This window comes from Fistularia commersonii, chromosome 19 (assembly GCF_037954325.1).
Source record: "Fistularia commersonii isolate RoL2024-O1a breed Wild chromosome 19, RoL_Fcom_v1.0, whole genome shotgun sequence".
NCBI classification, from domain to species: domain Eukaryota; kingdom Metazoa; phylum Chordata; class Actinopteri; order Syngnathiformes; family Fistulariidae; genus Fistularia; species Fistularia commersonii.
In genome coordinates, this window is record NC_141302.1 from 560,001 (window position 1) to 577,500 (window position 17,500).

General features: G+C 53.6%; 2 protein-coding genes across 2 annotated transcripts in view; one reads left to right on the top strand and one right to left on the bottom strand.

The window, feature by feature from the left end:
- Positions 1-2,895: 2,895 nt before the first annotated feature.
- rin1b (Ras and Rab interactor 1b) lies at positions 2,896-15,098 on the top strand. The gene is made up of 12 exons (XM_086165292.1): positions 2,896-2,999; positions 6,232-6,375; positions 7,752-7,866; positions 7,938-8,010; positions 8,086-8,177; positions 8,629-8,795; positions 8,891-9,172; positions 9,649-10,189; positions 12,269-12,577; positions 12,773-12,904; positions 12,982-13,163; positions 13,798-15,098. Exons 2-12 carry the CDS (start codon positions 6,232-6,234, stop codon positions 14,119-14,121), a joined length of 2,361 nt encoding a protein of 786 aa, XP_086021418.1. The 5' UTR covers positions 2,896-2,999; the 3' UTR covers positions 14,122-15,098.
- Positions 15,099-15,393: 295 nt separating this feature from the next.
- The window catches only part of LOC147223229 (actin-related protein 2), a 5,647-nt gene continuing 3,540 nt past the window's right edge, over positions 15,394-17,500 (bottom strand). Inside the window, exons 5-9 of the mRNA XM_086165320.1 lie at positions 17,330-17,466; positions 17,076-17,225; positions 16,574-16,719; positions 16,366-16,498; positions 15,394-16,256 (exon numbers count right to left, since the gene is read on the bottom strand). Of these exons, the coding sequence (XP_086021446.1) occupies positions 16,086-16,256; positions 16,366-16,498; positions 16,574-16,719; positions 17,076-17,225; positions 17,330-17,466 (737 nt within the window). The 3' untranslated portion in view covers positions 15,394-16,085. The remainder of the gene's footprint in view (positions 16,257-16,365; positions 16,499-16,573; positions 16,720-17,075; positions 17,226-17,329; positions 17,467-17,500) is intronic.

The following is a 17,500-nucleotide window of genomic DNA, read 5'->3' on the forward strand; positions in this document are numbered from 1 at the left end:
TGTTAACGGTTTGTGAGAAATTTATAATGCTAGACAAAAAAAGAAATTAAAAGGAAATAATTAAATAAATAGATAGACAAATAAAATTAAAACAGAAGGGTTAGATACCTTTGTTGGGAGATAGTGGAGCTCAGCAAGAGTCAGATGCTTATTGTTTATTTTTGGGATATATTGAGATATATCTGTTAGAAAGGAGTCACAATGGCTTTTTGATAATGTCGAAGTGTAAAGGTGCCTACAGACATTATAGCCTCATCTGTAATTTCCTTGTTGTTAATCAGAAGAGAACTGAGGTTATTTTTCTCTTGTCTTCTTCTTTCCAAGCCACAAAAATACGCCGAGTTTTTCTCTGCTTCTTCGATCCATTTTGCTCTGGATCTAACAAATGCACCGCGGGATCTGTGAGTATAAATGTTGTCCAGACTCGATTGCAACTGAATTATTTTTTGTCTTTCACCCTCATCCACGCTAGGTTTGGTACAATAGCTATGAAGTTGTGTCATAATGTCCAATTCTCTTTTGTCAAGATCTTTTTTAAGTTTTGCGCTAAAGGAGACAGTGTTGACGAATTTTATACTTCAGGGATTCCCATTGTTTGACCGGAGATGCAAGTTCCTCAGATGACCTCATCGCTTTAGTTAAAGATCTCGTTTTTTGACCGTACTCATCGTTCCTCAGCAAGTTAGAGTTGAATTTCCAGTATTTAAGATAAGATAAGATAAGATAAGATAAGATAAGAACAACTTTATTAATCCCGAAGGAAATTGTTGTGCCAGAGTTACAGAAAATATAACAGTAATAAATAATAAAAAGAAAAAGGCAGAATTAGAAACAAAAATAAACTATAAACTATAAAGTGTCTCAGAGAAACTATAAAGTGTCTTGGTAACAAGTGAGGTAAGGAGTGCACAATAGAATGATAAAAGGAAAAATTGGAGTGTAGCTGTTATGAAATGAAATATTGCACAGTTTTTGTTTTTTTTAGGTTAAATATAGGTTTTTATGGTTGCCGGCGGCTGAATGGAGAGGAATTAAAATTTGTTTGAGGAGTTCCTCCTTGAATGGGATGTAATATCCAGATAAATAACGCAGCGGTCTGTTAGCGGAGCTGCTGATACACCAGAGCTCAGCAGATGGTTTGATATTAACCAGTGAGCAGGTCTGGATTTCAGACTATAGTTGGGTTGAACCAAGTCATAGAATAACAGCTCAGGAACGCTTGAAGGGTATTTAGAAGGACATCTATGCAGGAATCCATCCTGGACCAGATTGAAATCCTCGCCTATTATAATATTGTCAGTTGGGTGAGAACATTGAAGATCTTCCAAGTTATTTGTTCTTGCAGATTCTTTTATGTTATTATAGCCAAACATGTTGATTAAAATGAATTTCAAATCGTCAATATTTATGACAAAGATCAACCAATGGCCGTGTTCGTCTGCCAGATGGGATTTAACCTGCTCTTGGAAGTTCTTCAGCAAATGTTCTTCAAATGGGTTTGTTGTTGTTCTTCTTCTTCTTCTTCTTCTTCTTCTTCTTCTTCTCTCCACCATGAAGGTTCCCTCAGTCCAGCAGAGAGCTGGGCTCCGCGGCCTTTGGCGCCCCCTAGTGGCCAGACGGGGAACTACACCTCCGCCTGAGTCAGGTGACGGAGGCCACTTCCGGTCGGCTGGGGGGGCAAACCGGAAGTCGTCAGATACTCATTGTTTTGACTGGAAATAAACACCTGTGTGTGTGTGTGTGTGTGTGTGTGTGTGTTTTGGAGAACTTTACATGACGAGCAGGTGACATGAGGAGGATGAAGATGATGATGATGAAGTTGAGGATGAAGATGGCTGAGCTGCTCCTTCTCCTGGGGAAAGCTTGTCCACCTGGACCTGGTCATCACCATCAACAACACCGTGGTCAGGCCGACCACAGCTGTGAGAAACCCAGGTGCGGTCCTGGACCACCAACTGACCTTCTCAGGGAACGTCGCACGTTCCTGCAGATTCCTCCTTCACAACATCAGGAAGATCAGCAGATTCCTCACAGAAGATACGGAGCAGATACTCATGCAGGTTCTAGTCGTCTCCGGTCCGGACGACGGCATCTCCCTCCTTGCTGGTGACCATCAGGCCTCTGGAGCTTCTCCAGAAAGCAGCGGCCCGCCTGGTGTTCAAGCGTCCCAAGTTCTCCCACACAACTTCTTCTGTCCTTCACCGGCTCCTGGTAGCCACCATCAAGTCCAAGACCCTGGTGCCGGTCTACCAGCCGGTGAATGGGACAACCCCGTCTTATCTCCAGGATGTGGTCCAGCCACATGTTCCTACCCGTCCCCTCTGATCCACCACCTCCAGGCCACCGTCCACCCGTCACTCAGATCCAACCGGTCCTGGATCTTCTCCTTTCAGGTCCTCAGAGGTGGAACGAACTCCTGGAAAGGTCAGAACGGTGAGGACACTGCACATCTTCTGGCGTGAGCTGAAGACACATCTTCACCAAGCGTGACCTCACTAAAACGTCTGCATGTAGATGGTTCTGAGATGTTCTTCAGCAGAGCAGTGACTTCGGACTCCAAACTTCTGCTGCTTTGGATCTTCAGGGACTGAATGGCACTTTTCGTAAGTAGCTTTGGATAAAAGTGTCTGCAAGAGACTGGAATGGAGAAGATGGAGATGAAGCTGGTGGAGATGGAGAAGATGAGAAGGTCGAAGTCGAAGGTGTTGTAGATGTCTGGTGTCTCAGGTTCCCTCTGGCTCGTTTCTGCGTTTCCACGCGCTTCCACGCACGCTCGTCTCTTCCCGGACACCCGCGCCGGCGCGCGCGCGTCCCCAGCGGAGGCGGGGGCGCCCGCGTGCACGCCCGGACGCGCAGCCTCTCCCGCGCGTCATGCACGCACCCGGGACTCCGCGGCCGCACGCACACCGTCTGCACGCGCCACCGGACCGCCGAGCGACCGGCGGGACAGCGCGAGCGCCGGAAACGGAAACCGTCCCCGCGCGGACACGCACGGAGAGGTGAGTGGGTGCTCTGTTTACTCACGTGATCCGTCGGACTCTGGCGCGTGCACACCTTCGACACCCACGCACACACACCTGAACTTTCAAGCGCGTGGGCGGCTCGTGTTTCACGTAGTTTCCGGTTAGCGTTCATGTGTGTGCGTGTGCGTGTGCGCGCGCCAACAACGTTGCTTGGTGTTGCGTTCACGGACCCACCCGAGGCGCGGGTGTGGTCGTGGACAAAGATGGAGATAAAAGTTTGAGGTTCCTCCTGCTGCTGGAGAAGCTCCTGCCAGGTGGAAGGGGTTACGTAGAAGCAGGACCTGCTGGACCTGCTGGACCTGGTCTGGTCTGGTCCTGGTCTGGTTCTGGTCCTGGACCAGCACAGGAGGTCCTGCTGGAGACGCCTTCCAGGTCCTGCAATGCGTTCCAGGATGCGTGGCTGCCGTAGGCGTTGTGACCAGCTGTCTGTCTGTGTGTGTGTGTGTGTGTGTGTGTGTGTGTGTGTGCGCACGCAAGTGTGTGTGTGTGTGTGTGTGCGCAGTTCTGGTGGTGAGGAACCGGAGGAGGACGTTGTTCAGTCCTGAGGTCTGCACCAACACCACCATGCTGGGGTAGATGTTAGAGGTCAAAGGTCATTTAAAGCACCTCCTCTGACCATCCCTGCCTCCTGGAGGTCCTCTCCTCCATGAGGAGATGTTCTCCTGCCGCTCTGAGCTCCTCAGATGTTCCTCCTCCCCAGCAGACAGTTGGAGGTCAGTGCAGGGTTTCCCTCTGAGACTCTGGAGAAGCAGGAACATCCAGGAACATCCAGGATGAGCACAAGTACTTTACTTGAGTAAAAGTATCCAGTTACTTCTCCTGCCTTGGAGATCTCTGGCCTCCAGGTTCTCTCCAGGTTCTCTGAGCTTCCAGTGAATTGAAATCAGAGGGTCAAAGGGGATTAGGATTAAATCTGGATTAAATCAGAATCAGAGATAATTAGGATTAAATGAGTCCTAAATCAGGATTATATTTGGATTAAATTAGGGTGAAATTAGGATTGTATTTGTACTTAATCAGGATTAAATTGGGTTTAAATCAGGATTAATTGGAGATTAATGGAGGAATCATGTTCTCATTGATGAAGCATGCAGGTAAATACACACACACACACACACACACACACACACACACACACACACACACACACACGTTGGACACCTGTTACCCCCCCGCCCACGGTTGCCACGGTGACGAGGTGTTCCTGTTAGTCACTGCAGATTGTCCTGCTTCCTCAGATGATTGACAGGTCGATGACATCACTCTGGACGCCACTTCCTGTGGAAAAGGTCAACCTGAGTTTTGAGGAATGTTCAGGTCACTTCCTGTGTGACTCTCGGGTCACTTCCTGCTTCTCTGCAGGTCATCTCACCTGATCAGGGTGAGATGTGGAGCAGTGGTTGATGGATCTCCCTGAGGGTTCTCCATCTTCTCCTGGTTCCTGCCTGGGTTCTCTCCAGGTTCTCCACCTCCTCCCACAGCCCAGAAACTGACTCTGAAAGTAGAACCTGAGTTCTCCTGGAAGTTGGGAGGAAGAACCCGGCAGAGGTCCAGTGTGTGTCCCGTCCAGGATGGACTCCTGGTCCTGCTAGATGTTCTCCTGGAGCGGTCAGGTGGCTGCTGAGCAGGAACTCTGGCGCCCCCTGGTGGACAAAGCCACTCTGAAGATGGCTTCTTCCTGTTTCCACGCCGTCCAATGGGAACGCGGCGGGATGTTTGACATGATCACGTGCGCACGTGCTTTGTTTGCCGTGCACGTGCATCGTTCTTCTCGCCACCTTCTGGCAGGAGGTGGTTCCTTCCATGGCCACCAGGGGGCGCCGCAGGGCCCCGCCCTCCTCCAGCACACCTGAACCATCTGGAGATGATGGTCCACAGGTGGAGAAACACCAGAGGGTGAACCCTGACCCTCAGCCAGACCAGGTCCAGGTCTGGTCCAGGTCTGGTCCAGGTCTGGTCCAGGTCTGGTTGGACCACCCAACTAGGATTTCATCCTTTTCATCAACTTGTCTGTTTCCTCACTCCCATGTCTCTGTTTCTGCGAGCAGCTTACATAAGTACTTTCTGAGTGAGTGTGTGTGTGTGTGTGTGTGTGTGAGTGTGTGAGTGTGTGAGTGTGTGTGTGTGGGCAGGATCTTATGTAAGGTGGACCTGGAAATGGCGAGCAAAACACTCGGGTCCTGCTCCGCTTTTTTTTTTTTCTTTAACTCCCTCTATTATCATGTTTTACCCGTGTGTGTGTGTGTGTGTGTGTGTGTGTGTGTGTGATCACAAAACAGTGGTTGTTTTGTGATCACACACCTTCAAACACTTCAGGATGTGTGTCCGACCCCTTAATTAAGACCCGTAAATAAAAAAAAAAAAAGCTGCTGAAAACAAACCAAGAAATTAACGGTGTGTGTGTGTGTGTGTGTGTGTGTGTGTACGAGTGTGTGTGTGTGTGTGTGTGTGTAGGTAATTTGCCGGATGGTTTAAAAAAAAAAAAAAAAAAGTTTCCTCAAAATAAAACACCCCTACATCCCAGCGGGACTATCAGGGTTAAACATGTCAGCGGTGTGTGTGTGTGTGTGTGTGTGTGTGTGTGTGTGTGTGTGTGTGTGTGTGTGTGTGTGTGTGTGTGTGTGTGTGTGTGTGTGTGTGGAGGGTGTTTCACTGAGTGGGAATGCCTGGTAGGACGTGTAGGCCCGCGTTGCCATGGCGACCATCTGGCGCTGCTCGCTGCGGCCCACTCACTGTGACTCCCAGCAGAGCTCCACGCCGGAGAACCGCTGAAGGTTCTCCAGTCTGGACGGTGGAGAACCTGGAGGACAGAGAGGAGCCAGATCAGGAACCCTTGGGTTATTAGAAGTTCTCCTGGTGGAAGAACCACACACACACACACACACACACACACACACACACACACACACACACACACACACACACACACACACACACATACACACATACACACACATACACACACACAGCAGGTTCTCCATGAGGGATCTCCTTCCAGGTTCTCTCCATGTTCTCCATCTTCAGCAGGTTCCATAAAGTCCAAACTGTCTAGATGAGAAGGTGACTGGTGTGTTTGCCTACATTAAGCCCCGCCTCTGGCCCCAGTGTGGCCTGTGATTGGCTCCATATGACCACCAATGACCGAAGGGGCGGAGTCTTACCCTCGCCGCCGTGTGATTGGCCGAACGCGGCGTTGTGTGTGTTTCAGATGCAGGAGGGCAGCGGGGCCTTCAGGGGCCCCCAGAGGGCCTTTAGCATCCTGGACCGCCTGCTGCTAACACACCCCGTGTGGCTGCAGCTGTCACTCAGCCGAGACTCCGCCCTCTACATCCTGCTGCGAGAGCCAATCGGAGTGAGTGATACTGATACGTCCGAACGCCGCGCCAAGACGCTGAGCAGCGGTTTAACCCAAAGGGGAGGAGCAGCTTCGTCTCTGCGGGGAGACGGACGAGGGGGAAGGGAAGGGAGTTCGTCAGCTAGCTTAGCATGAACTGCAACTAGCTTAGCACAAAAACCTGTGGGACGAACATGAAAGCACAGCAAGATTTGCATGACATCAGCTCAATACAGTGAGCATAGCATGAAAAACATGCAGGTCGAAATGAAACAGTAGACAGATTGGTGTGGAATATAGTTAGCTTAGCACAAAAACATTTAACTGAAAGTGAAAAAGGAGCCGGGTTGGTATGGAATATACAGATAGCTTAGCATTAAAACATTCGGCTCATAATGAAAAAGTAGTCAGATTGGCACAGAATATAGCTAACTTAGTATGAAAAACATCTAGCTCGAAATGAATGAGTAGCCAGATTGGTATGGAATAGTTAGCTTAGCATGAAAAAATTCAGCTTATAATGAAAAAGTAGCCAAATTGGCACAGAATATAGCTACCTTAGCATTAAAACATTCAGCTCATAATGAAAAAGTAGTCAGATTGGCACAGAATATAGCTAACTTAGTATGAAAAACATTTAGCTCGAAATGAATGAGTAGCCAGATTGGTATGGAATATAGTTAGCTTAGCATGAACACATTCAACTAAAAGTGAAAAAGTAGTCAGATTGGCACAGAATATAGCTAGCTTAGTATGAAAAACATCTAGCTCGAAACAAATGAGTAGCTGGGTTGGCATGGTATAGTTAGCTTAGCATGAAAACATTCAGCTCATAATGAAAAAGTAGCCAAATTGGCACAGAATATAGCTAACTTAGTATGAAAAACATCTAGCTCGAAATGAACGAGTAGCCGGATTGGTATGGAATATAGCTAGCTTAGCATAGAAACATTCAGCTCAGAATGAAAAAGCAGTCAGATTAGTGTGGAATATAGCTAGCTTAGCATGGAAAAACATTCTGCTCAAAACAAATGAGTAGCCAGATTGGTATGGAATATAGATAGCTTAGCATGGACATATCCTGAGTGGAATATGAAAACACACAGCCAGGTTTGTATGAAATACAGCTAGCTTAGCATGAAATCCAGCACATGGCAGATTGTGAGCTCAAATTGAAGACACAGTGAGACTGGTATGGATTACAGCGGGTTAAGCATGAAAAACTTCCATCTTAAAACGAAAAGGCAGCTATATCAGTTGGGGATACACCTAGCTTAGCACGGACAAACAGGTAGCAGAGGATGATAATACACCGCCCTAGCCTTGCTATCTCTATGTGGTCTGTTTACTGGTCTTTGAGGGCATTGCTTGTGGTGGTGGTGGTTCTTCTGCAGACCTTCTTGGTGCGGAAGTGCAGCTCCGGCCACAGGAAGGTTCTGTGCGTGAGGGTGACGGCCGACAGGGGCGGCTCCTCCGTGAAGGAGTGCTTCATCTGCGAGGAGGACTCCAGTGAGTATGGGTCGGCGGATGCTACGCTAACGCCGGAGCACACGACATTTAACGTTTCCTTGTCCACGCAGCGTTTGCCCTGGAGAGCTCGGCGCTCAGCTTCCCCGACCTCTGCCGCCTGGTGGCCTTCTACTGCATCAGCAGGTGACAACGGGTCCGGCGTCGCTGGCGGCAGCGTCGTCAGCCGCCGATCGATCGATTTATCCTCTCTCTCCTCAGGGATGTGTTGCCTTTCCCGCTCCAGTTGCCGGACGCCATTGCTATGGCGACCACGCACAGGCAGCTGGAGACCATCTCGCACATGGGACAAGGTACGGCCACCGACAAACCCCTCGAAGAACATGGCGTCATCCTTGGTCGATTCGGTATCCAAGAACTCGGAGGTTTTAGTCGTAACCCTACGGTAATAAGTACAGTAGCACGTTAGCGAAGAGAGCTAGCTAGCCGACTGACTACCGAAACACGGCTAACGCCAAAGGTCCAATGGAGTGGCCGACCCCGAAGAGCCGATCGAGGTTCAGCAGGCGGCAACGTGGAAGGATCAGAGCAGCTCGGTGGTTCTGTCTGCTCCCAGAGACAGCCTCTGGTCCTGGTCCATCTGGAGAACCCCGGTGAGGTTCTGGTCTGGAGAGCCTACTGTCATGGTGACTGTAAATGTGTTGGTGGGTGGAACCAGACCCAGAACCTCAATGGGGTTCTCCGGGCTCCGCCCCTGTCGCTGTCTGCCTGGTTGACTTTGAGTGATCTGTGATTTTCCTCCAGACTTCTGGAGCTCGCCCGGCTCCTCAGACAACCTCAACGGACCCTTGGACTCGGAGACGTGGGCCGGCGGCGGTCCGAGTCCGGCGGCGGCCTTGGTGCCGGTGCACAGCAGGCGGGGAAAACTCTGCTTCATCAACCCGCTCTTCCTTCAGCTGGAGGTTTGCAAGGTCTGGAACTAGGGAGTAGACTCCACCCTCCTGGAAGGGTTTGCAAATCAGGTGGTGTGAAGGTAGACTAAAGTCTTGCCCCTCCTTCCTTGCAGCCGCCGCTGGCGAGCCACAGCGCCTCCAACAAGAGGCACCGCTTCCGGCGCAGCATGAGGCTCCGCCTCTCCGAGTCCTCCATGAACCTCTCCCTGGAGGGCACCGGCTCCTTCTCGCCGCCTCCGTCCACCGAGGCGCCCGCCGAGCCCGAGAGGCTCCTCAAGGCCGACGCCAGCTCGCAGAGGAGGGTCCACGCCGGGGCGGGGGTCCTGAGGAGGACGCCGGCGCTGTCGCCGGGGTCGGCGGAAGAAGACGACGTGATGCCGAGTGGCCCGTCACAGGTGATGAACCCCTCGATTCACTTCTGTACCTTCTCAATCACCCCGGCGCCAAGTCGTATGCCTTCAGCACAGCGCTTCCTGCCGCTTCACTGGAATGAGAACCGCTTTTTCTAGGGCCTTAGTGGTTTCTGTGATTGAAAATACAACTTCCTGAATGCTGTACTCCTTCCAAGTACTACTTTCTGTACCGACCCCAAAAGTACTCCAGTACTTGCTCCATTCAAATTCTTTTCTGTATACCTCTACTGATATACCCCTACTTTCCCAGTACATTTATTCCTTCCAGATGCTTCCTCCTAGTTTTCCCATGTACTACTTCCTGTCCTCGTCCTTGCTAGAGCAGGTATATTCTGGCCCTCCGTCCACTTTGAGTCCCGTCCATTCAAGTTGGGTGTACTGTAAGTCATCCAGGCCACAAGGTGGCGCTGTCACACCAGTGCTTGACAGCCCACCTGCTCCTTGTTGTGTCCCGAAAGATGGCGGCGCCTTTGCCACCCCACCCCACGACCCGGGAGGAACCCAGCGGCCAGGTGGCGGCGCCGGCCCTGGAGCGGCGCCCGGCCCCGTCGCTGGCCGACCTGGACAGCAACAGCTCCTTCAGCAGCCTGGACGAGGAGGACGACTGGGACTCGGACCAGGAGGGCGCGGCGGCGCCGGCCCTGGCGCAGGCTCAGCGGCGCCCTCCGCTGGTGCGCTCCCGGGGCCGCGGGGGTTTGCACCGCATGAGCGAGGCCTTCGTTTGCTTCTTCGCACCGGACAAGCGCCTGACGAGGCTGGTGGAGGAGCTGTCCAGGGACCGGCGCTCCGTCTTCGGCGCCATGGTCCAGGACTTCCTGCTGGAGCAGCGAGGCGTGCTGAAGGCCCTGGCCTCCTCCTCCTCGTCCTCCTCGTCGTCCTGCTCCTCCGTCCAGCTCCTGCAGGGTCTCCGGCTCTTCCTGTCGCAGGCCAAGTGCTGCCTGCTGGAGAGCGGCGAGCTGGAGCCGCCCATCGAGACCCTGGTGCCCGAGAACGAGAAAGGTAAACACAAAGAACCGGGTTCTCCGGCCCGACCGGAACGCAAATCGGCGGCGGGGGGATTCGCGAAGCCGTCGGACGCGCTCGCCGTCCCTTTTAAAACTCGGTTCAACCCGCGTGGTCCGTTTTTCCCACCGTCCCTGAACACACCACGGCATCAGCGCAGAAAGACGCTTTGTTACATCAAATGAAGGAATTGACGATACAACTACAAAATATAGTAAAAGCAATGTATGTACACGATATGGCCAAAAGTGTTCGCTCACCTGCCTCGACTCGCACCTTCACCTCTTCTGGGAAGGCTGTCCACAAGGTTCAGGAGTGTGTTTATGGGAATTTTGACCGTTCTTCTAGAAGCGCGTTTGTGATGTTTGACCAGAAGGAGAAGGAAGAGTCCAGCTCCAGACCGTTCCTCCAAGATGGGAGCATGGAATTGTCCAAACTTCTCGGTATGCTGAAGCTTTCAGAGTTCCTTTCACTGGAACTGAGGGGCAAAGCACAGCTCCTGAAAAACAACCCCTCCGCCAAACTTCTCACTTGGCACAATGCAGTCATACAAGTCTGGTTCTCCTGGCAAACCAGACTCGTCCATCAGATGGCCAGATTGGTCTCTCCAGAGAAGACGTCTCCACCGCTCCAGAGGCCGGTGGTGGCGAGCTTAGCATCACTGCGTCCCACACTTTGGACGCAGCTGCTCGCCATGGAAACCGTCTATGAGGCCAGGTGATGTTTGGAGGTCTGTAGGCATTGAAAGTTGGCGACCTCTTGCCACTTCTGACCCCAATCCATCAGTTATCATGACCTACCGCTTCGTGTCCAAACACTTCCACGGTCTTCTAATCCAGCTGACAGTGGACTGGAATATTCCGGACTGGATTCATCACCAGTTCCAAACTGGAAGTCACTGAGCTCCTGAGAGACACCCATTCTCTCCAAGCGGAGGTGCTGGATTTGACGCACCTGTGGCCGTGGAGGTGTTTGGAACAGCTGATTCCCATCATGTGGATGGTGAGCCAGTTCTTCTGGCCGTAAAGTGCAGATAGAAAGTACATTTTCAACTTTTATCGACTATCATATTCAACTTCTATGAATTCAGTCGCAAAATTAAAGTAAACGCGGCACCAGGTGCTCTCACTTGGAGTTCCGGGAGTGCTGACGTTCCACCTGGGGGGGGAGATGTTCTCGTCACTTGCACCGATGGTTGGTCACTGGGTTGCCATGGCGACGGTGATGCTGCAGGGCCAGAGGATGCAGATCATGGCGGACTATCAACATCCATGTATATATATATATATGTATGTGTGTGTGTGTGTGTGTGTTGTATTCTCAGGAGGGCCCTGCCTGACTACACACCTCCACACACACACACACACACACACACACACACACACACACACACACACACACACACACACACGGTGAGACCTGTCTAATTACCGCACAGGAAGTCACACCGGACGTCAGATCTGTTCGAACAATCCTGTGCGTCGGTGTTTCTATTTTGACATCTGCGCGTGAGTGTGTGTGTGTGTGTGTGTGTGTGTGTGTAGGTATGGTGTAAAACGGTTGCCTGGCACCGGGTGGGGGGGCAGCGGCTGACCGCCCCCCCACCCGGTTTCGCTCAGAGTCCAATTTATCTCACATTGCGTCGGCGGGGAGGCATTTGCATTTTTTTTTTTTCTCTCTCTTTCTCTGCCTCTCGTTTATCATAAAAAGATCTCACAGTCCCACGCTCACTTGAAGAGCGGCACGATTCAGGCCGGAGGGGGGGGGCGGAAATAGGCAGATTACTTTGAAAGTGTAATCTATTACATCGCCGGTGAGCTGAAGAACTCCAAACCGCCCTGGAGATAATCTCATTACTGATAATCTGTGGGGGGTGAAAGGGGTGGATTATGAAATGGGGGGGCTCAGGTGAGAGGAGGGTGTGTTGATGCTGAGTGGAAAAAGGTTTTTGAGCCGCTTAGTCAGGGCTGCCCACCAGCTGTGTGTGTGTGTGTGTGTGTGTGTGTGTGTGTTGAGCCTCACCTGTTGTCGAGCAGAAAACCCCAGTGTTCTAACAGAACGGGTTCCGTCCTGCAGATCTGGCCCTGGAACGCGCCATGTTCTCCTGCGTGCTGCGTCCGCTCCGCGCCCCGCTGGCCAAGGCCCTGGCGGCGCTGCACGGCCGGGTCGGGTCCGGCCGGCGCCTGGCCCAGAACCTGCAGCGCCTGCGGGGGGACGGCGCCATGGAGCGGCTGGGCGTGCGGACCGGCGTGCCCGACGGCCGGGGGGTGGAGAGCGCCCGGCGGAAGCTGGCGCTGATGCAGCGCAGCCACTCGCCCATCGATAAGGTCCTCCTGCTGCTGCAGGTCTGCAAGGGGGTCCTGAAGGCCATGGGCTCCCTGGAAGGTGTGTGTGTGTGTGTGTGTGTGTGTGTGTGACGCTTCATCGCCGCTCGATGAATGACCGCGGGTCGTACCAAGTGTCCAAGCATGGGGGGGGGGGCTCATTCCTGGATCCATGTTAGCGTCGAACATCTGTGTTCTCTTGTGACCATGCCGTTGGTGTGTGTGTGTGTGTGTGTGTGTGTGTGTGTGTGTGTAGGGCAGGAAGTGAGCTGGGAGGACTTCCTGCCGTCGCTGTCCTACGTCATGGTGGAGTGCAACCGGCCTCACGTCCTGCTGGAGGTGGAGTACATGATGGAGCTGCTGGAGCCCTCCTGGCTGGGTGGAGAAGGTACCAAATCAACAAACACACACACACACACACACACACACACACACAGATGTGATGGTGGTTCTCCTTCTCCACAGGTGGCTACTACCTGACCAGCGTCTTTGCCAGCCTGTGTCTGATCCAGAGCCTGGAGCCGGGGGTCCAGGGGGTCCAGGGGGTCCCGGGCTGCCTGACCCTGCAGGCCCAGGAGGCCCTGAAGGAGTGGAGCTCCAGGAGGAGCCGTGAGGAGCAGAGGCAGAGGGAGAGCTGGCAGAGCCAGGCAGGTCCACCTCCACACACACACACACACACACACATAAACACACACACTCCACGTGTCAGCGTTCACCTGCAGACCATCCAATTCATCTGACGGGATTAGATTTGAAACATTTTTTTCGAGGGTAATCCGGTGATGCGACACACACACACACACACACACACACACACCGTTCCGAGTGTGTGTGTTTGCAAAGAGGCAGGGCGCGGGGGGCCGCGTTCCCGCCCGGTCACGTGGTGCCTCCCGGACTGAAATAGGCGCCGAGGCTCGGCGGCGGCGCTGCTCAGCGGCAGCCCAGCGTGGAGGCGTGGGCGGCCGGGGATCGTGGATTTTATTGAGCCGCGGCCGGTCGGAGCAGGAAAACACGATATGCACGCGGACGGCGAGCAGCTCCGTGACGCCGTAAGTTCTTCTTGTGTTGTTTGGCGTGATCGTGGACGGTGTTTTCACGCGTTCGTGTCGCAGGTGTTTGCTGGAGATCTTGCGTAACCAGCCAGCCGGTGGCTTCTTCTTCTTCTTCTTCTTCTTCTTCTTTTTTTTTTTTTTTTCTTGTTTTTGGATGCTTTAAAAAGTTTGGACGGACGGTCGCGTGGAGTTGTGCGTCCTCCTCACCTTGTGCTCTCCCTCCCCGCAGAGGTGCGTCCGGATCCTGTTCCAGGACGGGGAGCGCAGCGCGGTGCGCACCGTGCAGTGGCGGGCCGGGGAGAGCAGCCAGGCGCTGGCCCAGCTCTGCGCCTCCACCTTCGGCGTGTCCGAACCGCAGCATTTCACGCTGTACTGGCGCAGCGGAGGCGAGATGCGGGCGCTGCCGGCGCAGGCCCGGCCGGAGGACCTGGCCGGGCACAGCGAGGGCGGCCCGTCGCTGTCCTACCTGCGGACCGACCACGACTTCAGCAAGATGCGGAGGCTGACCCGCGGCGGCGCCGTGGACCTCAGCGAGTCCGTGTGTGAGGAGTGAGCGGAGCGTGGAGGGCGTCCATTACCCCACGGACACCCCCCTCCACCCACGGACACCCCCCTCCACCCCACGGACACCCCCCTCCACCCCACGGACACCCCCCTCCTCCGGCTTGTGCTGCTTGTGACTTGGACGTGTGTGATTAACGGGTGTGGCTGTCAGTGTGAACCTTTTTATACCCCGATGCGGCCGGGGGGGCGGAGCCTGCTCGGGGGGCGTGGTCCAGTCGGGGGCGTGGTCTGCCCGGGGGGCGTGGCCCCGTGATGTCAGACCTTATAAAAAGACGCTTGGATGTTTCGCCGCCTCACTTTGTGTGTTAACGTCTAACTCGGTGGCGCCCCTAGCGGCCGGGAGGGGAACTGCACCCGCGCCCAGGTGAGCTGTCAATCAAAACCAGGACCAAAAGCTGGGAAGATAAAAAAAACAAAAACACGTGGAGTCGGAGTTTCTCATTCCGGATCCAGGTTCGAGCCGAAGGGGTCCAGGTCTGTTCCGGGACCGGGTCCAGGTCCTGATTCAAATGGTCCGCTTTGGTCTGGGTCCCGGTCCTTGCCCGAGTTCAGGTCCTGGTGGTCCGGGTCCGAGCCTCGGTCCAGACCCGGGCCCTGATTCAAATGGTCCAGGTCTGATCGATCGAGGCGCAGGACTGGTCTGAGCCCAGGTCCGGGTCCTGGTCCTGGTCCTGGTCCTGGTCAGACCCCTCAGTGACTTAAGTGGGGTTGAATGTCCACCATGTAGATCCTGGAGTTCTTCGATGTGACACAGCTTTAAACGCATGCTCTTTTATTTCTCATTTAACGTGATGGTTCTGCAAGTGTGTGTGTGTGTGTGTGTGTGTGTGCGTGCGCGCGTGTGTGTGTGTGTGTGCGTGCATGCGTGCACGGGTGTGTGTGTGTGTGTGAGCTTGGAGCACGTGGTGATTGTGTTGAGAAAAGACTGTACTTGAGTATCGCAATAAAAGGCAAATGCAACAGAAAGTGTGTGTGTGTGTGTGTGTGTGTGTGTGTGTGTGTGTGTGTGTGTGTGTGTGTGTGTCCAGCAGGGGGCGCCAAACAGCAATACAACCTCAAGGTGGAATTCATGCTGTGGTGTTTATGGGAGGGGCAGGAGCCAATCACAGCTGACAATGGACAAAAGGGGCGGGGTTTGACCCAGACAGGTCAGCTGTCAATCATTCACACCTGGGGAGAACCTGGTCCACCAGCAGCTCAGAAGCTCCGCCCCCTTCTCATTTCACTACAAGTGCAGATCGAAACAGATCGAAGATTTGAGATGAAGATGAAAGTTTATTTAAATTCTCTGGAACCTTTTCATGTTTTTACAAAGACAAAGGAAGAAGCAGTTCAAAGGCTAAGACGACCATCTGGACGAGAGCCGGTTGGTGTCTCCATGGTGACTGAGCTACGGCACATTCTGCTCACGCAGAGCTAACTTTGTCCAGGAACACCTACTGAGCTAATCTACTGGCAGGGATCCACCAGAGCTTGGCTACCTGCAGTAAAGCACTCGAGCTAAGCTACCAACAGGAGCACCTGTGGAGCAAGACTACCTGTAGAGAGTCACTAGAGCTAGGCTACCTGCAGTAAAGCACTCAAGCTAAGCCACCAACAGGAGTACCTGTGGAGCAAGGCTACCTGTAGAGAGTCACTAGAGCTAGGCTACCTGCAGTAAAGCACTCAAGCTAAGCCACCAACAGGAGTACCTGTGGAGCAAGGCTACCTGTAGAGAGTCACAAGAGCTAGGCTACCCCTGAGAAGCCACTAGAATTAAAGCTACCAACAGGAGCACCTCCGAAGCAAGGCTACCTGCAGAGAGTCACAAGAGCAAGGCTTCCTGCAGGAAGCCTCCAGAACTAAAGCTACCGGTAAGACATCACCAAGGGATACAAAGGATCCTTCTGAATTTTTAAAACCTGAAAACATAAAATTAGCGGCTAGTAAGGTGTATTCCAGTTGCGTTTGAGTTTATCTGATATTGCCTCCGAGCTTCTGCAGCACCTCCAGGCCTCTCTCCTGGTACTCGGCCCGGCTCAGCCAAAAGGAGTCCTTGTCCTTCATGATGTTGGCCAGCACGGCGCCGCCCAGGAACACCATGTGTTTGCGACGAGGGGGGTCCTCGATGCGGATCTTGAACCTCTGCAGAGAGAAGGAAGGGGCTGAGCGCTGGCGACGAAGCAACTTCTGGAACATCTGCATGCTCCACCTTCTGCTCCTTGAGCACCTCAGATAACCTCAAACTTCTCACCGATAGCTTCTGAGTGTCCCCGTCCAGGACCCTCTCCAGGTAGAGCTGCTTGATCTCCCGCTCCAGCCTGGAAGGGAGGCCCGGGTACATGGTGGACCCCCCCGACAGGACGATGTGCTTGTAGAAGTCCGCCCTGCAAGGACAAACGTACCCACAGTCCCGCGCCTGATTCTGCCACGGTTCTCAGTTTCTGGGTGACGGCACGCACCTCAGGTCGATGTCCGCCGCCTGGATGGTGTTGAAGAGAAGCTCTGCGACCCCTGCACCCTCCACGTTGACAAGGTGGGGCTGGAAGAGGGCCTCCGGAGCTCCGAACCGCTCCCCACCCACCTTCACCTGCCGGCCGTCTGGGAGCTGCAGCAAAGACGGGTCGGTTTTCAACCTCCGCCGGCATTGATAAAGACGGGTGGATCTGATTGACTGATCTGATGCAACTGTTAGCTTAGCTTAGTATGAAGTCCACAAGTCTTTGTAAAACCATGTTTTAGGTTCTTGTGCTAGCTGGAAAGTGGCCATACAGTCGGGAGCTGCAGAGGGAGGGCACTTCCTGGACCAGCTAGCATCCTGGGCTAACGGTTAGGGCCTCCTCCTAGCTGTTGCGCTAAGCTAAAACAGACCTCCTCGCCTCCGTGTCCGGTTTTGTCAACCAACCCTTCCTCTTCAATCCCAAACAGGGTAACAGTTCCCCGAAGGGTAGTCCTCCATCATACCGTGTAGGACTCCACCAGGTAGGTGGTTTCTGTGGCCAGACGCTGCTCCTGCTCGATGTTGTATCCCACGTAGCAGAGCTTCTCCTTCAGCATGCGCACGGTCTCTGCGTCGGCCGTGTGGTTGAAGGCGTAGCCGCGCAGCAGGAGAAGCTAGCATCCCACAGAAGGAAGGCAGGAGGACCAGAAGAACAACTGAGCAAGAAGAACTCGAGGTAGCCCCGCGAGGTTATCTTGGGACGCTAACAGCGGCTCACCTTGATGAGGTAGCGTGTGATGTCACGCCCGGCGATGTCCAGCCTGCGGGTGAGGTGGGGCAGGGAGAAGCCCTCGTACACCGGGCAGATGTGGGTGACGCCGTCGCCCGAGTCCACCACCACGCCCGTCAGCAGCCCTGTGGGCGGGACCAGAACCGGAGACGGCTCAAC

What these genes read in the sequence shown, in the direction of transcription:
- rin1b (XM_086165292.1), top strand. Translation starts at nt 6,232, where the DNA reads ATGCAGGAGGGCAGCGGGGCCTTCAGGGGCCCCCAGAGGGCCTTTAGC. An exon ending in TGCCGAGTGGCCCGTCACAG is followed by an intron (nt 9,173 to 9,648) that starts GTGATGAACCCC and finishes GTGTCCCGAAAG; the next exon opens with ATGGCGGCGCCTTTGCCACC. An exon ending in GGCCATGGGCTCCCTGGAAG is followed by an intron (nt 12,578 to 12,772) that starts GTGTGTGTGTGT and finishes GTGTGTGTGTAG; the next exon opens with GGCAGGAAGTGAGCTGGGAG.